The following is a 20,082-nucleotide window of genomic DNA, read 5'->3' as shown; positions in this document are numbered from 1 at the left end:
CTCACCAGACATCAGATCTGCGGGTGCCCTGATCTTGGACTTCCCAGCCTCCAGAACTGTAAGAAATAGATGTCTGTTGCTTATAAGCCACCCGCTCTGTGGTTTTTGTTATAGCAGCTCAAACAGACTAAGACAAATGTTGCATAAATGGATAATAGTGCATTTCCTAATGGTAGTAGTATTCCTAAAAGACGAGAAGAATATATAAATACTCCTGGAGAATGATGTCATAAATAACATGAATAACATGAGCTGGCCTGTTTGATGGGTGGCCCAGCACTATTCTCTTCTTCCAGGCCCTTCCTGCATCCGAGAAGGTGGGAGCCTGGGAACTATATTCTTAGAATCCCTATGTACACAGTTATTCTTTGGGATACTTTCTGCAAAGGAGAGGCACTCGTTCAAGATTTAAAAGGGTGAAATGATGCAGCCAGTACTGTTCCTGTAGAAACTAAAGCATGAAGTATAACAGGAGCTTCTCTGTGTCCTTCTGTGATTTACCCATTTTTGAGCTACAAGACTCTGAGATCATCAGTACTGGTCTTCTGTGCTTTCAGATTTTCTGACTTTCTTAACCCTACCTCTCTCTCTCTTGGCCTCCTGAAGAGTTTTGCAAGCTTGGAATACTGACATCAGGTTCTCCTGACCGAACACCGATGCCTAACAAAGTTAGTAAGTCTAGGGAAGAATTTATAAAAAGAGAAGAATGAAGGAATCATTTCCAGAATTCCTAGCAAATCTCCCCTCTGTGAATATTTTACCAAGTTGGCCATCGTTTAGAAACTGGAAAACCAACACCTGTTTTATCACAAATAATGATGCACATTTGGGACATGAGCCCCGCGGGCTTCCTCGGGAGCGATTTCTTTTTCAAAACTGTTTCGATATGGAAGGAACGAGTTGAGCTACAGAAGCCTGAGGGCAAGGGAAAAGCCGGCCAAGTGCCTAGGAATAATTTTACTTATCGAGAAGGGCAAGATACGGAGCATCCTAGCTAAATCCTTTTCCTCGCACATGCCTCTTGAATGGCAAATCCTTAAGAAGTCAAAAGCTCCGACCTGAAGGTAGGGCTTCTCCTGTTGGGTCACTGCTGCTGGTTTCTGTGTCAGATGCCTGGAGCCTATGCTTTTTCTGGTCCTTGGGAAATCCACGTTTACTGTCCAACCGTCTTTGTTCTGAAAGAGAGAAAGAAGGAGCACTTGTTTACCAGTTAAACATTATCTACCTCTTACTCCAGCTTGGGTGTTCTTAAAGAAGACAGCCGCTAGGAAGTCAGCTCCTGCCGATGAAATGTTCTGTCCCGGATGCTCAGGCCCACACAGATCTGGGGGTTCTGTGGGGGTGTGTGGGGTGCTATCGGTGTTCAGTTAGAACAGCTGTGCTAAAACGTGGTGTCTGCATGTTTTCAGGGTTTATAGCCTAAGACGATGGAAAAAATGGAGTCCCCCTAATGCCAAAAGGGACTGGAAGAAGCATCTAAGAACAGCAAAACCCCTCCTCTTGAGGGACACCTCAGCAGCAGGAGAATGGGTGACGTTTTATAGGGGACTTCACATGGGGGAGATGGCCTTTCTGAAAGGCAGTGAAACTCGAGCATGAGGGCAGGGTGGCGGAGGGACGCCATGTATTGGCAATGTAAGATGTTCTCGATTCCTCAGCCAAGTCATGAGCTGCTCGGCAGGAGGAACCCCTAAGGGAAGAGGTGTGCAGGGCAGAGCTGAGGCAGCCATGCAGGTTCAGGAGTGGAGAGGAGCAGAAGTGAGGGATAAGGCTGGCGCTTCTCAGAGCATGGGGAAGGCATTCAGCAATCAGACAGGCTTGGTCAAGCCCATCAGTTGAGAATCTTCCATTCCAAGATCTTAGAAGACTACAAAGGTCTTTGGGAAGGGCCACAGGGAGGTACACCAGTGCCTTCCTGATCAGCACAGCCAGTCCAAGAGGGGTAGTATGAAGAATGCTCAAAGAGAAGGCTATAGGGGCGCCTGGGTGGCTCAGTCAGTTAAGCGTCCGACTTCAGCTAAGGCCATGATCTCATGGTCCATGAGTTTGAGACCCACGTCGTGCTCTGTGATGACGGTTCAGAACATGGAAGCAGGTTCTCTGTCTCCATCTGCCCCTCCCCTGCTTGAATTCTATGCCTCTCAAAAATAAATAAATATTAGGAAATCTAAAAAAAAAAATAAAAGAGAAGGATATATATTTGGGCTTTAGGAAAACTTTCTGTGAGTTTCTTGGGTCTCCTCATGTATGTACCAGGATTAAAAATGACTGCCGCCCCCCCCCAAAAAAAGAAAGAAAATAAAATAAAAATGACTGCCCCAACCCTGTGCTACTGTGTCAGAGGAGTGAGTGAACATCCAAGTGCTTCGTGCCCGACAGTGGTTCCAATCCCCACATGGGCACCTCCCACCTATTATGACCCTGGACTCCTCGAACTGCCAACAAGAAAAACCATGGAGAAGGTTCTTTCCCATCATCCTCTTGGTTCAGCAGTGGAACCTATGGTAATCTCATACCACGTCCACCAATGACTCAATTCCATTCATTTGTGAAACACGTATTTAGCACTTACTAAACCTGTGGTAGGTGCTGGAGCTACAGACAGGATTATCGAATGATCCCTAAAGTCCGTCTGACTGACTTCTGTGAGCAACTCTCACTTGGTTCCAGACCCTGGCAGGAGAGAGGAGTATTATTTATTGAGTCCTAAAACCTCAACAGTTTAAATTTTTTTATTTTTATTTATTTTATTTATTTATTTATGTATTTATTTATTTGTTTATTTATTTTTGAGAGAGAGAGAGACAGAGCATGAACAGGGGAGGGTCAGAGAGAGAGGGAGACACAGAATCCGAAGCAAGCTCCAGGCCCTGAGCTGTCGGCACGGAGCCTGACGCGGGGCTTGAACCCACGGACCGTGAGATCGTGACCTGAGCCGAAGTCGGACGCTTCACTGACTGAGCCACCCAGGCTCCCCTAAATGTTTATTTATTTTTGAGGGACAGAGTGTGAGCAGAGGAGGGGAAGAGAGAGAGAGGGAGACGCAGAATCTGAAGCAGGCTCCAGGCTCTGAGCTGTCAGCACAGAGCCCGGCACGGAGCTCGGACCCACGAACCGTGAGACCATGACCTGAGCTCGAGTCGGTGCTAAACCAATGGAGCTGCCCAGGCGCCCCGGATCTCAACAATTTAAAGCCCATTTTGGTGACAAGAATTCGTTGAACTCCAAATATATATTTTTAATTTATTTATTTAAACTCAAATTAGATGACATACAGTGTAGTATTTGTTTCGGGAGAAGAACCCAGTGACTCCTTGCTTCCATCCAACACCCAGTGCTCCTCCCAACAAGTGCCCTCCTCAATGCCCATCCCCCATCTAGCCCATCCCCCACCCACCTCCTCTTCAGCAGCCCTCCGTTTGTTCTCTGTCTTTAAAGGTCTCTTATGATTTGCCTCCCCCTCTGTCTGTATCTTATTTTTCCTTCCCTTACTCGGGGATCAGAAAGAATGAAATCTTGCCATTTGCAACAACGTGTATTATGCTGAGCGAAATAAGTCGGTCAGAGAAAGACAAATACCACGATTCAACTCCATGTGGAATTTGAGAAACAAAAGAGATGAACGCAGGGGAAGGGAATGAACTCCAGATATCATCCCCGATTGTCATCCTGTGTCGACGGGCGCGTTATGATGAGCATCTCCAAATTACAACATGCACCCAATGGTAAGGTGTCTTAAGACTCAAGTGATCCGTATTTACTGAGAACCTATTGTGCGCCCCCAGACTATATTATGTCCTCAGGGCTGCAAAGATAAGATATCAGACATGGTCTCTATCATGAAAGGACCTGCAATTTAATTGAGGAAACGTAAATAAAAGAGGAAACAGTTGGAGAGCAACGTATGTTAGGACTTAATCAGATACCAAACGGTAAGACCAGACAAAAGAGGTCAAATGAAATCAGAGTCACACAGGAGACAGGAATCCCTGTGTAAGTGACAGAAGTTGGCCCTGCAACTATCCAGTGAGAAAGGCAGTGACGGACACCTCTTCCTGGGAGAGCAGCACTCCCGGAAGCTGTACTTCCAGGGAAACCACGTGTGGGTGGGGGGTTCCATCGGATCATGGCGCAGGAAACCACACCGACTAGAACAGACCTCGCTGCTGGCCTGGAAGGGGGTCGGGTCAGCAGATGAGCAAATACACAGGCAGAACACGAAGGGTCTGGATTCTGGGCAGAAAACTGTGTGCCACGGAAGTAGCAGCAGGAAAGTGACAGCCTTCTAAGAGAAGAACTGGTAAGACAGTGCCAGATGCAGTGCGCAGCGTGTGAGCGGGCGGAGACAAGCCAGGGTTACAACCACTTAACGTCCATCCCGTTTACTCCGCGACTCCAGGACGGAAGAAACCGGGCCCTGCTCTGTATGTATGACAGGAAGCACTTGAACCAGAAGCACCCGACACTTACCCAGCAGGTGGAGTGTAGATGCTGCCGTAGCTTTTCCTAGAGCATTGGTGGCTGTGCAGACATAGGTTCCTTCATTTTCAAGGGAAACGTTCTGCAACAACAGGGATCCATTGAAAAGCAAGGAAATATTGTCACTCAGAGGTCCTCCTCTCTTCAACCAAGTTATATTAGGCTGAGGGACACCTTTGGAATAAAAACAAATATGACAAAAAGCAAATTCCTTTAAGAATAGGGCCACAGAACCACAGGACAGATACTGTTTAGCATTCTGACCGCACGGCAGCAAACGGGCTGAATTACATAAAGTATGAGAGATGACTATTTATTTCTAGGTCTGGGGCTCCTCCACGGCAGGGAGGGGGTCCTGTTAAAGCAAAGGGCTTTGGGCTACTGTGTACCTGACTGGTTTATGGATGCGACTCAATGGGAGCCAAAGAGGGCAGGATTGCTCTGTATCAGGAAAGGAAAGAAATGTGACGGTGAGTGGGGTGGTGGGAGAAGAGGGGTTGGTGGAGCTGGAGGTAGAGACAGAGACATTCCCAGAGGTGGGTTAACACAGAGGAGTCTCCGGAAAACAAAAATACTAATGTGAATCTTTAAGTTGTTTGCTGCACGCAGCCAACAAAATGCTCCTCCTTTAGAAAAAAAATATGAAATCTTTAGGGAGGGGCGCCTGGGTGGCTCAGTCGGTTAAGCGTCCAACTTCAGCTCATGATCTCACGGTTCATGGGATCGAGCCCTGCGTCAGGCTCTGTGCTGATGGCTCAGAGCGTGGAGCCTGCTTTGGATTCTGTGTCTCCTTCTCTCTCTGCCCCTCCCCTGCTCATATGTGTGTGTGTGTGTGTGTGTGTGCGTGTGTGTGCGCGCGCGCGCTCTCTCTCTCTCTGTCAAAAATAAACATTTAAAAAAAATTAAAAAAAAAAGAAAAGGTAATCTGTACAACTGTTTCTTGAAATCTCTAAGGCACATTTATGGCCTAACACACAATCATTTCGGTTTTTTTTTTGGCAAATGTTCTATGCATACTTGAAAAGAAAGTATGCTATTTCTTTTTAGGGTGTAAAGTTCAAATATTTACAAGAATGAAATTTTATTATCTTCTTTTAGTATGTGTCCTTATTAACCTGCTTCTCCTTGAGAGCTCACGTCCAGAAAAAGCGTTCCCATCTACTATGTTTACCACATTTTTTATGTTTTCCCCATTTTTGTTGCTATGTATTCTATCTTATCCAGCACATGACAGTTCATGTTGCCTCCACTTTACTGTGGATTTTACTTTTTTTTTTTTTAAATGGATGTCTTTTTATCCTTTTTTAAGGTCTTAAATCCTATCTTGTCTGATTTTACTATTATGACTCTTGGATATTTTGTTTTCTTCTACCTAATATACTTTTGTCCAATTTTTACAACTTTCTGTACAATTCTATTCCAGCAATGTCTCGTGTAATTGTATATCATTAGGCTTTATTTGGAAACCCAATCTAAGAGTCTTTGCAGCATTAACCCTATTACCAATTTATTGTGATTACACATATGTTCAGGTTTACATTGTCATTGTTCTAGACCTTCTGATTTTATGGGCCTTTGACTTTTGCTTATCCTTTCTTTGTTCCCTTTTGTCTTGTAAAGTGGAAACTAAACGCTGTGTTTAAAGTTCTAATAATGTTACAATTTACTTAAAAAAAAACAAACTAGTTGGCATTAATTTGACCAGATCTTTCAACATTACAATCACATTGATCCTTGAATCTCATAATCCCCCTTTCTGGGAATTAATGCTATCAACATACCTGCATAAAAAATGCTGTATTTATGCAGTTATATAAAAGCAAAAGATTGGAAACAAGTCACGTACCCAACAGGGACCCATTAACTAACTTGTAGTACATCAGTGTAATGAAATATTGATATATGCAAAATTACCAAAAGAACAAAAAACAGTCAACCAATAATATACCCAGCAAAAAATGTCCTTTGGAAATTAAAGAAAAATAAAGACTTTTCCAGACAAATGAAAGTCGAGTGAGTTCATCATCATCAGACCTGCCTCATAAAAAATGCTGGAGAGTTCTGCAAGTTGAAATGAAAGGACACAAAACAAAAACACAAAAGCATATGAAAGTATAAACTCACCAGAAAAGCTAAATATATACACAAATATAGAACACTCTAATACTGTAATGGGTCTGTATAAATCACTCTTAACTCCAATATAAAAGTTAAAAGACAAAAAGAATGGTGTAAGAAAGTGGTCTAGTTTCATTCTTCTGCATGTTGCTGTCCAGTTCTCCCAGCACCATTTGTTAAAGAGATGTCTTTTTTCCATTGGACATTCTTTCCTGCTTTGTCAAAGATTAGCTGGCCATACTTTTGTGGGTCCAATTCTGGAGTCTCTGTTCTATTCCATTGGTCTCTGTGTCTGTTTTTGTGCCAATACCATGCTGTCTTGATGATGACAGCTTTGTAGTAGAGGCTAAAGTCTGGGATTGTTATGCCTCCCGCTTTGGTCTTCTTCTTCAATATTACTTTGGCTATTTGGGGCCTTTTGTGGTTCCATATGAATTTTAGGATTGCTTGTTCTAGCTTCGAGAAGAATGCTGGTGCAATTTTGATTGGGGTTGCATTGAATGTGTAGATAGCTTTGGGTAGTATTGACATTTTGACAATATTTATTCTTCCAATCCATGAGCACAGAATGTTTTTCCATTTCTTTGTATCTTCTTCAATTTCCTTCATAAGCTTTCTATAGTTTTCAGCATACAGATCTTTTACATCTTTGGTTAGGTTTATTCCTAAGTATTTTATGCTTCTTGGTGCAATTGTGAATGGGATCAGTTTCTTAATTTGTCTTTCTGTTGCTTCATTATTAGTGTATAGGAATGCAACTGATTTCTGTACATTGATTTTGTATTCTGCGGCCATGCTGAATTCATGTACCAGTTCTAGCAGACTTTTGGTGGAGTCTATCGGGTTTTCCACGTATAATATCATGTCATCTGCAAAAAGTGAAAGCTTGACTTCATCTTTGCCAATTTTGATGACTTTGATTTCCTTTTGTTGTCTGATTGCTGATGCTAGCACTTCCAACACTATGTTAAACAACAGCGGTGAGAGTGGACATCCCTGTCGTGTTCCTGATCTCAGAGGGAAAGCTCTCAGTTTTTCCCCATTGAGGATGATATTAGCTGTGGGCTTTTAATAAATGGCTTTTATGATGTTTAAGCATGTTCCTTCTATCCCGACTTTCTCGAGGGTTTTTATTAAGAAAGGATGCTGAATTTTGTCAAATGCTTTTTCTGTATTAATAGACAGGATCATATGGTTCTTATCTTTTCTTTTATTAATGTGATGTCTCACACTGATTGATTTGTGAATATTGAACCAGCCCTGCAGCCCAGGAATGAATCCCACTTGATCATGGTGAATAATTATTATTTTTAAAAATTTTTTTTAACATTTTATTTATTTTTGAGACAGAGAGAGACAGAGCATGAACGGGGGAGGGGCAGAGAGAGAGGGAGACGCAGAATCGGAAGTAGGCTCCAGGCTCTGAGCCATCAGCCCAGAGCCCGATGCGGGGCTCGAACTCACGGACCGTGAGATCGTGACCTGAGCCGAAGTCAGATGCTCAACCGACTGAGCCACCCAGGCGCCCCTGAATAATTATTTTTATATGCTGTTGAATGTATTAGGTGAACATAAGAATATAATAAAGATGTACTTATTCTGTGATACTCTGGGATATTTTAAATAAATAGATTATTAAAAGCAAAAGAAATAAAAGACAAAAAGAAGTAAGACTTCGAATATGAAAATTTGTTAAGAATACTCAATGTAGGGGCGCCTGGGTGGCTCAGTCGGTTAAGCAGCCAACTTCGGCTCAGGTCATGATCTCGCAGTCCGTGGGTTCGAGCCCCACGTCGGGCTCTGTGCTGACAGCTCGGAGCCTGGAGCCTGTTTCAGATTCTGTGTCCCCCTCTCTCTGACCCTCCCCCATTCATGCTCTGTCTCTCTCTGTCTCGAAAATAAACGTTAAAAAAAATTTTTTTAAAAAGAATACTCAATGTAAAAACATGTAAAGTGTGACATCAGTAACATAAAGTAGGAAGACAGAGAGGTAAAAGTGTAGAGTTTTTTGTATTAGATTGAAGTTACATTGTTATCACCTTAAAATAATCAATTGTAACTATTAGATATTTTATGTAACCCCTCACAGTAATCACACACCAAATATACCTTTAGTAGATACACAAAAGAAAAAGAAAAGAAAAATGAAAGCAAAGCATGCCAGTATTAATAAATCAGCAAATCATAAAGGAAGTTGGACATAGAGGAAAAGAGAGACAAAAGAACCACAAATAAGACAGAAAAACAATGAACAAAATGGCAATTCTAAGTCCTTACCTATCAATAATTACTTTAAATGTAAATGGATTAAACTCTTCAACCAAAAGGCACAGTGGCTGAATTGATTTAAAGAGAAGCTCTAACCATATGCTGCCTGAAAGAGACTCTCTTTAGAATTACAGATACACATTGACTGAAAGTGAAGGAATGGAAAAAGATATTCCATGTAAATGGTAACCAAATGAGAGCAGGGTGTCTGTACTTATATTAGACAACATTAAGTCAAAAACTGCTATAAGATACAAAGGTCAGTATATATTGATAACAGGGTCAATTCATCAGGAAGCTAAAATAACTATAAATATTTATGCATCCAATATCAGAGCACCTAAATATACAAGGCAAACATTGACAGATCTGTAAAGAGAAATAGATAGCAATACAGTAATAGTAGAGGACTTCAATATCCCACTTTCAACAATGGATAGGATTTCCAGACAGAAAATTAACAAGGAAACAGTAGACTTAAACTACACTATTAACCAAATGGACCTATCAGAAAGACACAGAATATTCCACCCAACAATAGCAGAATATACATTCTTCTCAAGTGTACATGAAACATTCTTCAAGACAGATCACATGTTAGGCCAGAATACAAGTCTTAACAAATTTAAGAAGACTGAAACCACACCAAGTATCTTTTTTAACCACACTGGAAAAAAACTAGGAATTGGTACCAGAAGGAAAATTGGAAAATTCAAACATGTAGAAATTAACCCAGATGCTCTTGAGCAACCATTGTCAAAGAAGAAATCAAAAGGGAAATTAGAAAATACCTAATATGAAAGAAAATAAACATAGGACCTAACAAAATCTGTGGGATGCAAGAAAAGCAGTAGTAGGAAGGAAATTTATAGCAATAAATGCCTGCGTTACAAAAGAAGAAAGATCTGGGGCACCTGGGTGGCTCAGTCAGTTAGGCATCCGACTTAAGCTCAGGTCGTGATCTCGCTGTTTTTGAGTTCAAGCCCCATGTTGGACTCTGCGCTGACAGCTCAGAGCCTGGAGCCTCCTTTGGATTCTGTCTCCCTCTCTTTCTACCCCTCCCCTGTTTGCGCGTGCTCTCTCTCTCTCAATAATAAATAAACATTAAAAAATTTTTAAAAAGAAGAAATATTTCAAACAACCTAACTTTATCTTTCAAGGACCTAGAAAAAGAACAACAAACTAAACCCAACATTAGCAGAAGGAAGATTAAAAAACACAGGCATTGGAGCACAAGTAGGCAAAATAAGGCATAGAAAACCAATAGAAAATATTAACAAAAATAAGAGTTGTTTTTGAAAAAAGAAAGTAAGCTGACAAACCCTTATCCATCCTTACTAAAAATAATAAAAGGGTTCAAATAAGTAAGATAAAAAATGAAAAAGGAGACATGAAAACTGATGACATAGAAACCAAAAGGATCACAAATTATTCATAATTTGAATAATTATACACCAAACCTAGAGGAAATGATACATTCATAGAAACATACAAACTACCAAGACTGAATCATGAAGAAACAGACAACTTCAACAGGTGTGAATAATGTATAAGGAAACTGAATCAGTAATCTGAGGCCTCCCAACAAACAAAAGTCCAAGACCAGATGGCTTCACTGATGAATTATACCAAACCGTTAAAGAAGATTTAACACAATCCTTCCAAATTCTTCTGAAACATTTAAGAGGAAGAAACACTCCTTTTTTAATGTTTATTTTTTATTTTTTAGTGGGGTAGAAAGAGAGGGGGACAAAGGATCTGAAGTAGGCTCTGAGCTGACAGCAGAGAACCCAATGCAGGGCTCAAACTCACAAACTGTGAGATCACGACCTGAGCCGAAGGTGGACACTCAACCAATTGAGTCACCCAGGTGCCCCTAGGAAGAAACACTTCTAAACTCATTTTATGAGGCCAACATTGCTCTGATACCAAAGGCAGACAAAACCACTACAAGAAAAGAAAACTACAGGCCAACATTCCTGATGAACACAGATGTAAAAATCTTCAAAAAAAATACCAGCAAACTGAATTCAATAACACATTAAAAGGATCTTATAACATACATGCAAATTAATTAATGTGATACAGATCGTATGAACAGAATGAAGGATAAAAAACACATAATCATCTCAATAAATGCAGAAAAAGTATTCAGCAAAATCTAACACTCTTTTCATGGTAAAAAACCTCAACAAGTTAGATATTGCAGGAACTTACTTCAACATAATAAAATCCATATATGATAAGCTCATAGCTTATCACCCTTATCATATTCAATGATGAAAAAGTGAAAGCTTTTCCTCTAAGATCAGAAAGAAAAACAAATATGCCCACTCTTGAAACCTATATTCAAAATGGTTCTGGGAGTCCTACTCAGAGTACTTAGGCAAGAAGAAGAAATTAAAGGCATTGGGTCGGAAGAAAGTAAAATTATTTCTGCTTTCAGATGACATAATCTTTTATGTAAAAAATCCTAAAGACTACACACACATACACACACACACCCCAAATAAACAAAATCAGTAAGGTTGAAGGGTACAAAATTAACATACAAAAATCAGTTGCATTTCTGTATACTAACAATGAAATATCTAAAAAGGAAATGAAGAAAGTAATCTCATTTATAAGAGAATACAAACTTAGAAATAAACTTAACATAGAAGGCGGAAGATGTACACAGAGATAAGTACAAAGCATCCATGCAAATAAGTAAAGAAGATACAAATAAATGGAAAGGCATCCCATTTTCATGGACAGGAAGACTTAATATTTAAAATGTCCATACTACACAAAGCAATCTACAGGTTCGATGCTATACCCATCAAAATTCCAATGGCATTTTTTTTTACAGAAATAGAACAATCCTAAAATTCATATGGAACCAATGAAGGCACCAAAGAGCCAAAGCAATATTAAGAGAAAAAGAACAAAGCTAAAGGTATCACACTTCCTGATTTCAAAATATATCACAAAGCTATAGCAATCAAAACAGAACGGTACTGGCATTAAAAACAGGGACATAGTGGGGTGCCTGGGTGGCTCAGTCGGTTAAGCATCTGATTTCAGCTCAGGCCACGATCTCACGGTCCGTGAGTTCGAGCCCCGCGTCGGGCTCTGGGCTGACGGCTCAGAGCCTGGAGCATGCTTCTGATTCTGTGTCTCCCTCTCTCTCTGCCCCTCCCCCGTTCGTGCTCTGTCTCTCTCTGTCTCAAAAATAAACGTTAAAAAAAATTAAAAAAAAAAACAGGGACATAGGGGTGCCTGAGGTGGCTCAGACAGTTGAGCATCTGACTTTGGCTCAGGTCATGATCTCACAGTACGTGGATTTGAGCCCCACATTGGGCTTTGCATGGCAGCAAAGAGCCTGCTTCAGATTCTGTCTCTCTCTTTTTCTGTCCCTCCCTCACTTACCCTCTCTCTCTCTCAAAAATAAATAAACATTAAAATTTTTTAAAAAACTAACAGGCACATAGACCAATGTAACAGAATAAAGAGCCCAGAATTAGACCCATGCAAATATGGCCAACTGATCACAAAAAAGGAGTATACAAGTTCAGTTTTGGAGGTGACGGGTATGTGGATTACCTTGACTGGGATGATGGTTAATGGGTGTATGCATGTATCCAACCTCATCAAATTGTGTATATTAGGCGTACACAATTTTTTGTGTCTCAATCATACTTCAATAACACTTTTTAAAAAAATGTTCTCAACTGAAAACTGCAAGGTGTAGAATGCTGTGTTGAATAGGCTTTTACATAAAAAAGAGGAAAAAATAAGTCTTCGTGCTTGCATAGAGAATCTTTGCAAAGAGACAGAAGAACCTAACACAAGTTGATACCCTGGCACAGATGCAAAGGGAGCAGGAACAGAGGTGAGGGCCAAGACTTTTCATCATATGATGTCTGCTGAATGCCTCCCCTACCTTCAAATTTTAAAAAGTTGAAAAAACTCAAACCAGATATATCTCCTAGATCTCCAATTTTCCTTCTAGGATGAGAAAATGTGAAGTTTTCCTTCCTCTTCATCCTTTCTTTCTTCTGATAGAACATAGGATTGAAATTCTGATCATTTTACATTTTTATTTTTCATCATATATCTTCTTTAAATTTTTTTTGAGATTTGCCATCTATTTTTTAAAAATTTTTAATGTTTATTTATATTTGAGAGAGAGGGACACAGAACGTCAATATGGGGGAGGGGCAGAGAGGGACGGAGACAGAATCCGAAGCAAGCTCCAGGCTCTGAGCTGTCAGCACAGAGCCTGGCGTGGGGCTCAAACTCACGAACTACGAGATCATGACCAGAGCTGAAGTCGGACGCTTAACTGACTGAGCCACCCGGGCGCCCCATAGATTTGCAATCTATTTTTAAGTCACTAAAATAAATTCTTAAATTCTATATTTAAGTTGTTTCAATGTTTATTATGACTCCCTTAATATTGCAATGTCTCTATGATCATAATTAAGCTTCATGTCTTGCTTGACAGGGCAGGCTTTTGGGAGTATTTTTCCCACAAAGGTAGGAAGGTCAGTGGGTAGGACAGATTATGAATCCTGGAGCGTGTAGGAACGTCTTCTCTTCTCCTCACTAAGAAACAGCTCAGCTGGCCACAGAACTGGAGTGCCGTAATGCGATTTCCTCCACACTGCTCACGCTGGCCCTTGTCACGTGGGGCTTTCATAGTTTGAAGAAGTCCTAGGCAGGCCTATTTTTTTATTCCCTTTTAGGTAATCTGTTGTCATTATTTCTTTTTTTCTTTTTGGATTCCTGCAGGATTCTGTGATCTAAAATTTTCAAAAAATTTGCCAGGATACGATCAAGAGATAGTATTACTTGCTCGTCAGTTCTGCCTGGAACACTCTGAGCATTTAATCTACAAACTATAGTCACTGCTTCCATTCAGTAAAACTTTTTTTTCTCCCCTCCCTTCCTTCCTTCTCCTCCTTTTCTCTCTCTATCCCCCTCTCTCTCTCATCTATCCATCATCTATCATCTACCTATCATCTGTCTATCATCTCTGAACCTATCAATTATCTATCTATCTATCTATCTATCATCTATGAATCTATCAATTATCTATACATCTATCACCTATGAATCTGTCAATTATCTATTTATCTATCATCTATGTATCTATCAATCATATATCTATCTCTCTCCATCCAACCATCCATCCAACCACCCATCTACCTATCTATCTGCCTATCCATCCATCTATCCATCCAGCTGTCTGTCTATCTTGTAAGTCTTAAATTCTGTGTCTACTCCTTTTCCTTCTCTTGCTCAGGAACACCAATCATGTGATTATTAGTCTTTCTTTTCCATGCCCATTGCCCTAGGTATCATTGTTTTTAGCTCTCTGTTCTTTTTCTCTGCATTTTGCAAGAAATTCTGAGCTTGCCTCAGAATTTTCCTCATTTTATTTGGAGCATTTTATTTTCTGCTTCTAATGTCGGCTTTATTTGTGATTGGCTTTTAACATTCTTTCCAGCATGATTTTTATTTCTGCCTCTCTTTTAGTGGCTTTACCCCCAGCTTTACTGAGATATGATTGACACAGAACATTGTGTATGTTTAAGGTGTGCAACACATTGGTTTGATGCACCTGTAGATTGCGAAATGACTGCCACCATCCCGTTCATTACCCAACACCTGCATCGTGTCACAGAGTTACCATTTCTTTTTTGAGGTAAGCACATCTAAGATCTACTCTCTCAACAACTTGCAGTTAAATAAACTAACAAATTAACAGTTTCATTTTTTAAAATTTCTCTTTGATTTCCTCTTGCTTTTCTAGAATTTTGGGGGGGGCAGGGGGAGACATAACACTTATACTAACATTTACTTCTTTTTAAAAATTTTTAATGTTTATTTATCTTTGAGACAGAGAGAGACAGAGTGTGAGCAGGGGACGGGCAGAGAGAGCCAGAGACACAGAATCCAAAGTAGGCTCTAGGCTCCAAGCTGTCATCACAGAGCCCGACGCGGGGATCGAACTCACAAACCATGAGATCTTGACCTGAGCTGAAGTCGGACGCTTAACTGACTGAGCCACCCAGGCGCCCCTAACGTTTACTTTTTTGATACAACCGACGCTCTTCGTGTGCTTCCTGATACTTGTCTAACGTCGTATTTGCGCTCGGCGTCAGCTCAGAGGCTGACCCAGATCTCTACTGGGCAGAAATTCCTCGTGGCCTCATCCAGGCCCAAATGGACATTCAGCCTCAGTGCTGTCGATGACTGATGTCTTCTACACGCTTCATTCTTATTTCAAATGGTAACATTAGGCAGGGCAACTTTTCTGCCTCAAGAACACAGGAGTAAATTTGTGTTTTCCTGAAGGTCTTAGACCATACTGCTCAAAACTGGACAAGAGTAATGGCAAGAGACTATGCTAAACTATCCCCTCGGCTCTGAGATACGTGCGGGATCAATTCATTCATTCATCAACTCACCCTTTCTTTTATATATTTATTCAACTAATTTTTCTTTTTTTATTAAATTTATTTTTAATCTTTATTTTTGAGAGAGAGAGACAGATCGTGAGCAGGGGAGGGGCAGAGAGAGAGGGAGACACAGAACCCGAAGCAGGCTCCAGGCTCTGAGCTGTCAGCACTGAGCCCGACAAGGGGCTCGAATCCACGAACCGGGAGATCGTGACCTGAGCCGAAGTCGGACGCTCAACCGACTGAGCCACCCAGGCGCCCCTCAACTCATTTTTCTTACGTGCTTTCTATGGCCAGCACTCTCATAGAGAATCACTACCACATTAATCTCAGGCCTCTCCAGTAAGCTGTGGGGACAGTGTCTGGCAAAGCAGACATATAAATATTTGCTGAGCATACATGAACAGGGAGTAGATCTTCTGGAAGAAAATCATTGTATCTCAAAGATACAACTGCGTGACTTTGGTTATTCATGGCAATGTTCTCTTCCAAACAGAGAAGATAGTAAAATGCAGACTCTGTGGTAAGTCCTCACACCTTCAGACACAATTATTTTGGAATCCCTGGTAATTTAGGGAAGGTCTGTACTTGCCAGGAAGCAAATAATCTTCTTAAATATTTTGATTAAAAAAGGGCAAACCATATCAAAAACCTCTTCAAACATCGCACCAGCTTCCATACACGTGAACTTAATTATTTTACTAATTAAAGGAGAGTCCTTTAAGATCCCCTATTGAGTAATTCTTAAGTGACCACACATTTTTGAAAGAGACGTGAGTTTGAAAACATAACAATTCAAGAATCTCCATTAATTGTGACATGTCTCCTACAATTAGTCTAAATAAAGGGAGTTTTTCTCAAGTTATAAAGCCTCTCATGGGGAGAGACCCTGAAGAGTTTCAGATACATTGGCTTATTTGTCACGCCTCCATGGTAAGAAACGTGTAAACAACAGTGTTGTAAAGTTCTACGTGAAAGAGGTTTACTGAAGGCCTTCAGCCAGGCTAGACGAGCCATGTAGAGGTCTAACTTCAGGCAGAAGGAACAGCACGTGCCTCAGCCCTGCAGCAGCGTTCCTCACATGGAGTACCTTAACCCCACCTGGGTGCATAGATGGAAGTCAAGGTTCCATGGCCTTTTCACTAACTCTAGCTGACATTTAGAATTTCCAGCAACTATGAACATAGCCAACAAAACAAGGTGGCAGGATCTCCAACTACGCAGCTAACGGAAACCACAGGTAAACACTTTCGTGTCACGTTACGGTTGTTACAGAGCTCTCAAAATATCTCGTATGCCATCACTACTTTGAAATCATGGCAATGATTGGATCCAATGCTAGACTTGGAATTGAGCGCATCAGGAAAAAGCACTTGTATCATCATATGCCACTTCTGATTTACTATTTATTTGAGATTTTGGTTAGAACTGGCTTTCTTTAGAATACCAAGTATTTTGTTTTCTGCTTTTGAGAATGCTATTCGAAGAAGCAGCCCCATAGGCTTTATCAGCCTGGAGTTCAGGGTACACTCCTACTTTGGAGGAGCAGGAAAGAACACTGTGGCTGCAGAGGTGTGACCGAGGAAAGTACATGGAGGAGACAAGGGCAGAGAAGTGGCAGGTGGGGAGGGGGCTCAGATCACAGCACTGCAGGTCATAGTGAAGATTTGGCTTTTATCCTAAAGGCTTTGAGCCTGCCTCACTTGAGTGCTCTGTCTCTCTCTAAGTAGATAAATAAACCTAAAAAAAATTGAAGATAGAACTACCCTATGATCCAATAATTCCAGTAGAGGGTATTTACCCAAACAATAGGAAAACACTAATTCCAAAGGGATACAGGCATCCCGATGTTTACAGAAGCATTATCTACAATAGCCAAATTACAGAAGCAGTCCAAGTGTCCATCAATAGATGAATGGATAAAGAAGGTGTCACACACACACACACACACACACACACACACACACACACTGGACTATTACTTGGTGATCAAGAAGAATGAAATCTTGCCATTTGCAATGATGTGGACAGATATAGAGTATATTATGCTAAGTGAAATGCCAGTCAGAGAAAGACAAATACCATATGATTTCACTCATATGTGGAATTTAAGACACAAACGAACAGAGGGAAAAAAGAGGGGCGTCTGTTGGGCTCAGTCGGTTAAGCATCTGACTTCAGTTCAGGTCATGATCTCACGGTTCGTGAGTTTGAGCCCCACACTGGGTGAGCTCGAACCCTGCTTCAGGCTCCGTGCTGACAGTGCAGAGCCTGCTTGTGATTCTCTCTCTCCCTCTCTCTGCCCCTCCCCGGCTTGCACTCCATCTCTCTCCAAATAAACAAATAAATAAACTTAAAAATAAATAAATAAATTCAATAGAACCGACTACAGGCTGGAGACATTGTTTTCTTCTGTATATAATTCCAGCTGTCCTTTTTTTTTAATGTTTATTTACTTTTGAGAGAGAGAGAGAGAGCTTAAGCGGAGGAGGGGCAGAGAGAGAAGGAGACAGAGTTAGAAGCAGACTCAGGCTCCAAGCTGTCATCACAGAGCCCGACGTGGAGCTCCAACTCACAAACTGTGAGATCGTGACCTGATCCGAAGTCGGACGCTTAACCGACTGAACCACCCCGGCGCCCCTCCAGCTGTCTTCTAAAGAGGGTGGATACTCTTCCTTCAGGACATCTTGCAAGATTTCGATGCATGCATCTGTAGGCAAGGGCCACATAACAGAGAGAGAAGAACTTAGAGTCCCTACAGAAATCCTAGGGCTTAGGGAAAGCAGAGGAGGGGATGAGAGAGAACAGGGAGCAGAGGGGCAAGGGGATAGGATGCCTTTGCCATGATCTCTCAAGCCTCAGCCTTGCTTTAAAAGGTTGTCAAGTGCTTGGTAACAATGGAGGTCTTGCTATGAGTAGAAAGCAGTCAAGGAACTGAGTTTTGTATCCTGGTTGATGGGAGGGCGAGAGACAGAGAGAGGGAGAGAGAGGGAGGGAGAGGGAGGGAGAGGGAGAGAGAGCGAGAGAGCGAGTGCACATAGTAGGTGAGTACAAGAAGAAGCCAGAGGCAGAGGGTCCAGCCCAGTGTAAGCCCCCATAACTGCCAGAAGTCAGTTCCAGAAGGCTCCCGAATTTCCAGCCTCTGGAACTGACAGGAGTCAGAGACAACTCCACGAGCAACCTCAGAACAGCAAGGGTATGATACTGGGTTTGCACACACAGGGATATTCTCCCTGAGCCAGCAGTTTCAGATTGTAAAGCAGAACCCGGCCGGTTTTGAGATGCAAAAGGAGACACGTAGGTCTCCAGGGTGGATAAAAAAGAAACCAGCCCCCTGCAACTCAGCACCTAGAAGCGTCGTTACCCGTGTGAACACGTTCAAAGAATGGAAGAGGCAGGAGGAAACTCAGACGAGATCCTTCTGACCACTGCTCTTGACGGTCTTTCAAAATAACAAATGTGTGCTCTGTTGAAACAGCGACAGAATGTCAGAAATAGCTTAAACTTATTTACCTAACCTCAAAGACAGGCTATTCCCCTAAGACACGCAGCCCTGAGATACTTCGTGTTCTGTTTCCACAATGCTGGAATCGTTTTTGGAAGGCAAATGTGGTGGTAAAAAAAAAGTTCAGCTCCGGAGGGTTTGTAAAACACGTGTTTGCAGCAAGTCTGAACCTCTGGGTGTCTTTAAAAATAGTCACTGTTTAAAAACAAATATCCCTCGTCCTTGAAAGGCCCACGGAACATTCCACACTACAAAATCCTTGGCCTGTTCGGACGGCTCTAAAATGCTAGATTTTTATATCAAGGTATCACAGATATTATACCTGTAGGGTTTTGTTCATTTCTTGATTTCCCCAAGCTACTCAACTCTTAGACAATGTTCTGGATTTTTTTCACACGTGATGACGGGAAATTTCAACTACCGTTAGTGACCTCTGGGGGGCTATGAAGAAGTTGTATTGTCAATTCATAGGATAAGAGGCAAATTGAACACAGCATAGACAAACCACAAGGGGAGACATTACTAATAGAGGAAACAGGAAAGAGCTCACCGTCCCCGTGTCAGAGACAAACACCTCAACACGACCAGCACAAATAGTATATATACTCTTCTTGAATGTGGGGCCAGTGTTCACAATGTAGTAAATATGGTAAGAAATGCTCCCATTTTGAGTTAACTGCACACTCTTCTGTTCTTTTTGGCAATATGTAATCTATGCTTTTTGGATGTAAAGGACGAGCCATCACTGATGCCATACCCAGAACTTCTGACAAATGAGAGGCTATGGCTTTTACCCATCACAAAACTCTCCTGAGTAGCTGCCGAAGCACTTTCTCTTCTCCAACAAAATGATGTCAACGGATTGACAACACCAGGTCCCCAAGCAACTTGATCTGAGGAATTAGAAACAACGTGGGTCACGGCATCTGTCCCCATTTCCATATTCAAGCGTCTTTCCCCAGAGGCTTTTAAAATATGTTCCTTCTAACACGGAGGGAAGGTATCAACATCCCGGGCCTCTTAGGAGCCCTGCTTTGCTTGGGACTGGACAGATCTCTTTAAGTTTACCAGTCATATCCCATGAGTGCTACAGTCGACCCCTGGATGCTGTCCTCCAGGGTCTCGTTTATGGGCCAGCAAAGGCCCATGAGAGTTATTCCACATAGTATCTCAAGATCGAAACCCTCCAGTGGTTCCTTGAAGAAAAAGACTCAGCCCTGGTGCAAATCAAGTGCAGGATGCACACCGAAGATACACGAGTGG

The 20,082-nt window shown here is 41.6% G+C and overlaps 1 protein-coding gene across 1 annotated transcript in view; it reads right to left on the bottom strand.

The window, feature by feature from the left end:
- ADAMTSL3 (ADAMTS like 3) overlaps nucleotides 1-20,082 on the bottom strand; it is a 347,278-nt gene that overhangs the window by 21,225 nt on the left and 305,971 nt on the right. The window contains exons 23-24 of the mRNA XM_047086812.1: nucleotides 4,471-4,653; nucleotides 1,059-1,175 (exon numbers count right to left, since the gene is read on the bottom strand). Of these exons, the coding sequence (XP_046942768.1) occupies nucleotides 1,059-1,175; nucleotides 4,471-4,653 (300 nt within the window). The remainder of the gene's footprint in view (nucleotides 1-1,058; nucleotides 1,176-4,470; nucleotides 4,654-20,082) is intronic.

This window comes from Lynx rufus, unplaced genomic scaffold (assembly GCF_022079265.1).
Source record: "Lynx rufus isolate CCGP_SWC_20201006 ecotype Redwood Valley unplaced genomic scaffold, mLynRuf1.p SCAF_21, whole genome shotgun sequence".
NCBI lineage: Eukaryota > Metazoa > Chordata > Mammalia > Carnivora > Felidae > Lynx > Lynx rufus.
This window is presented reverse-complemented; position numbering and strand designations above follow the sequence as displayed.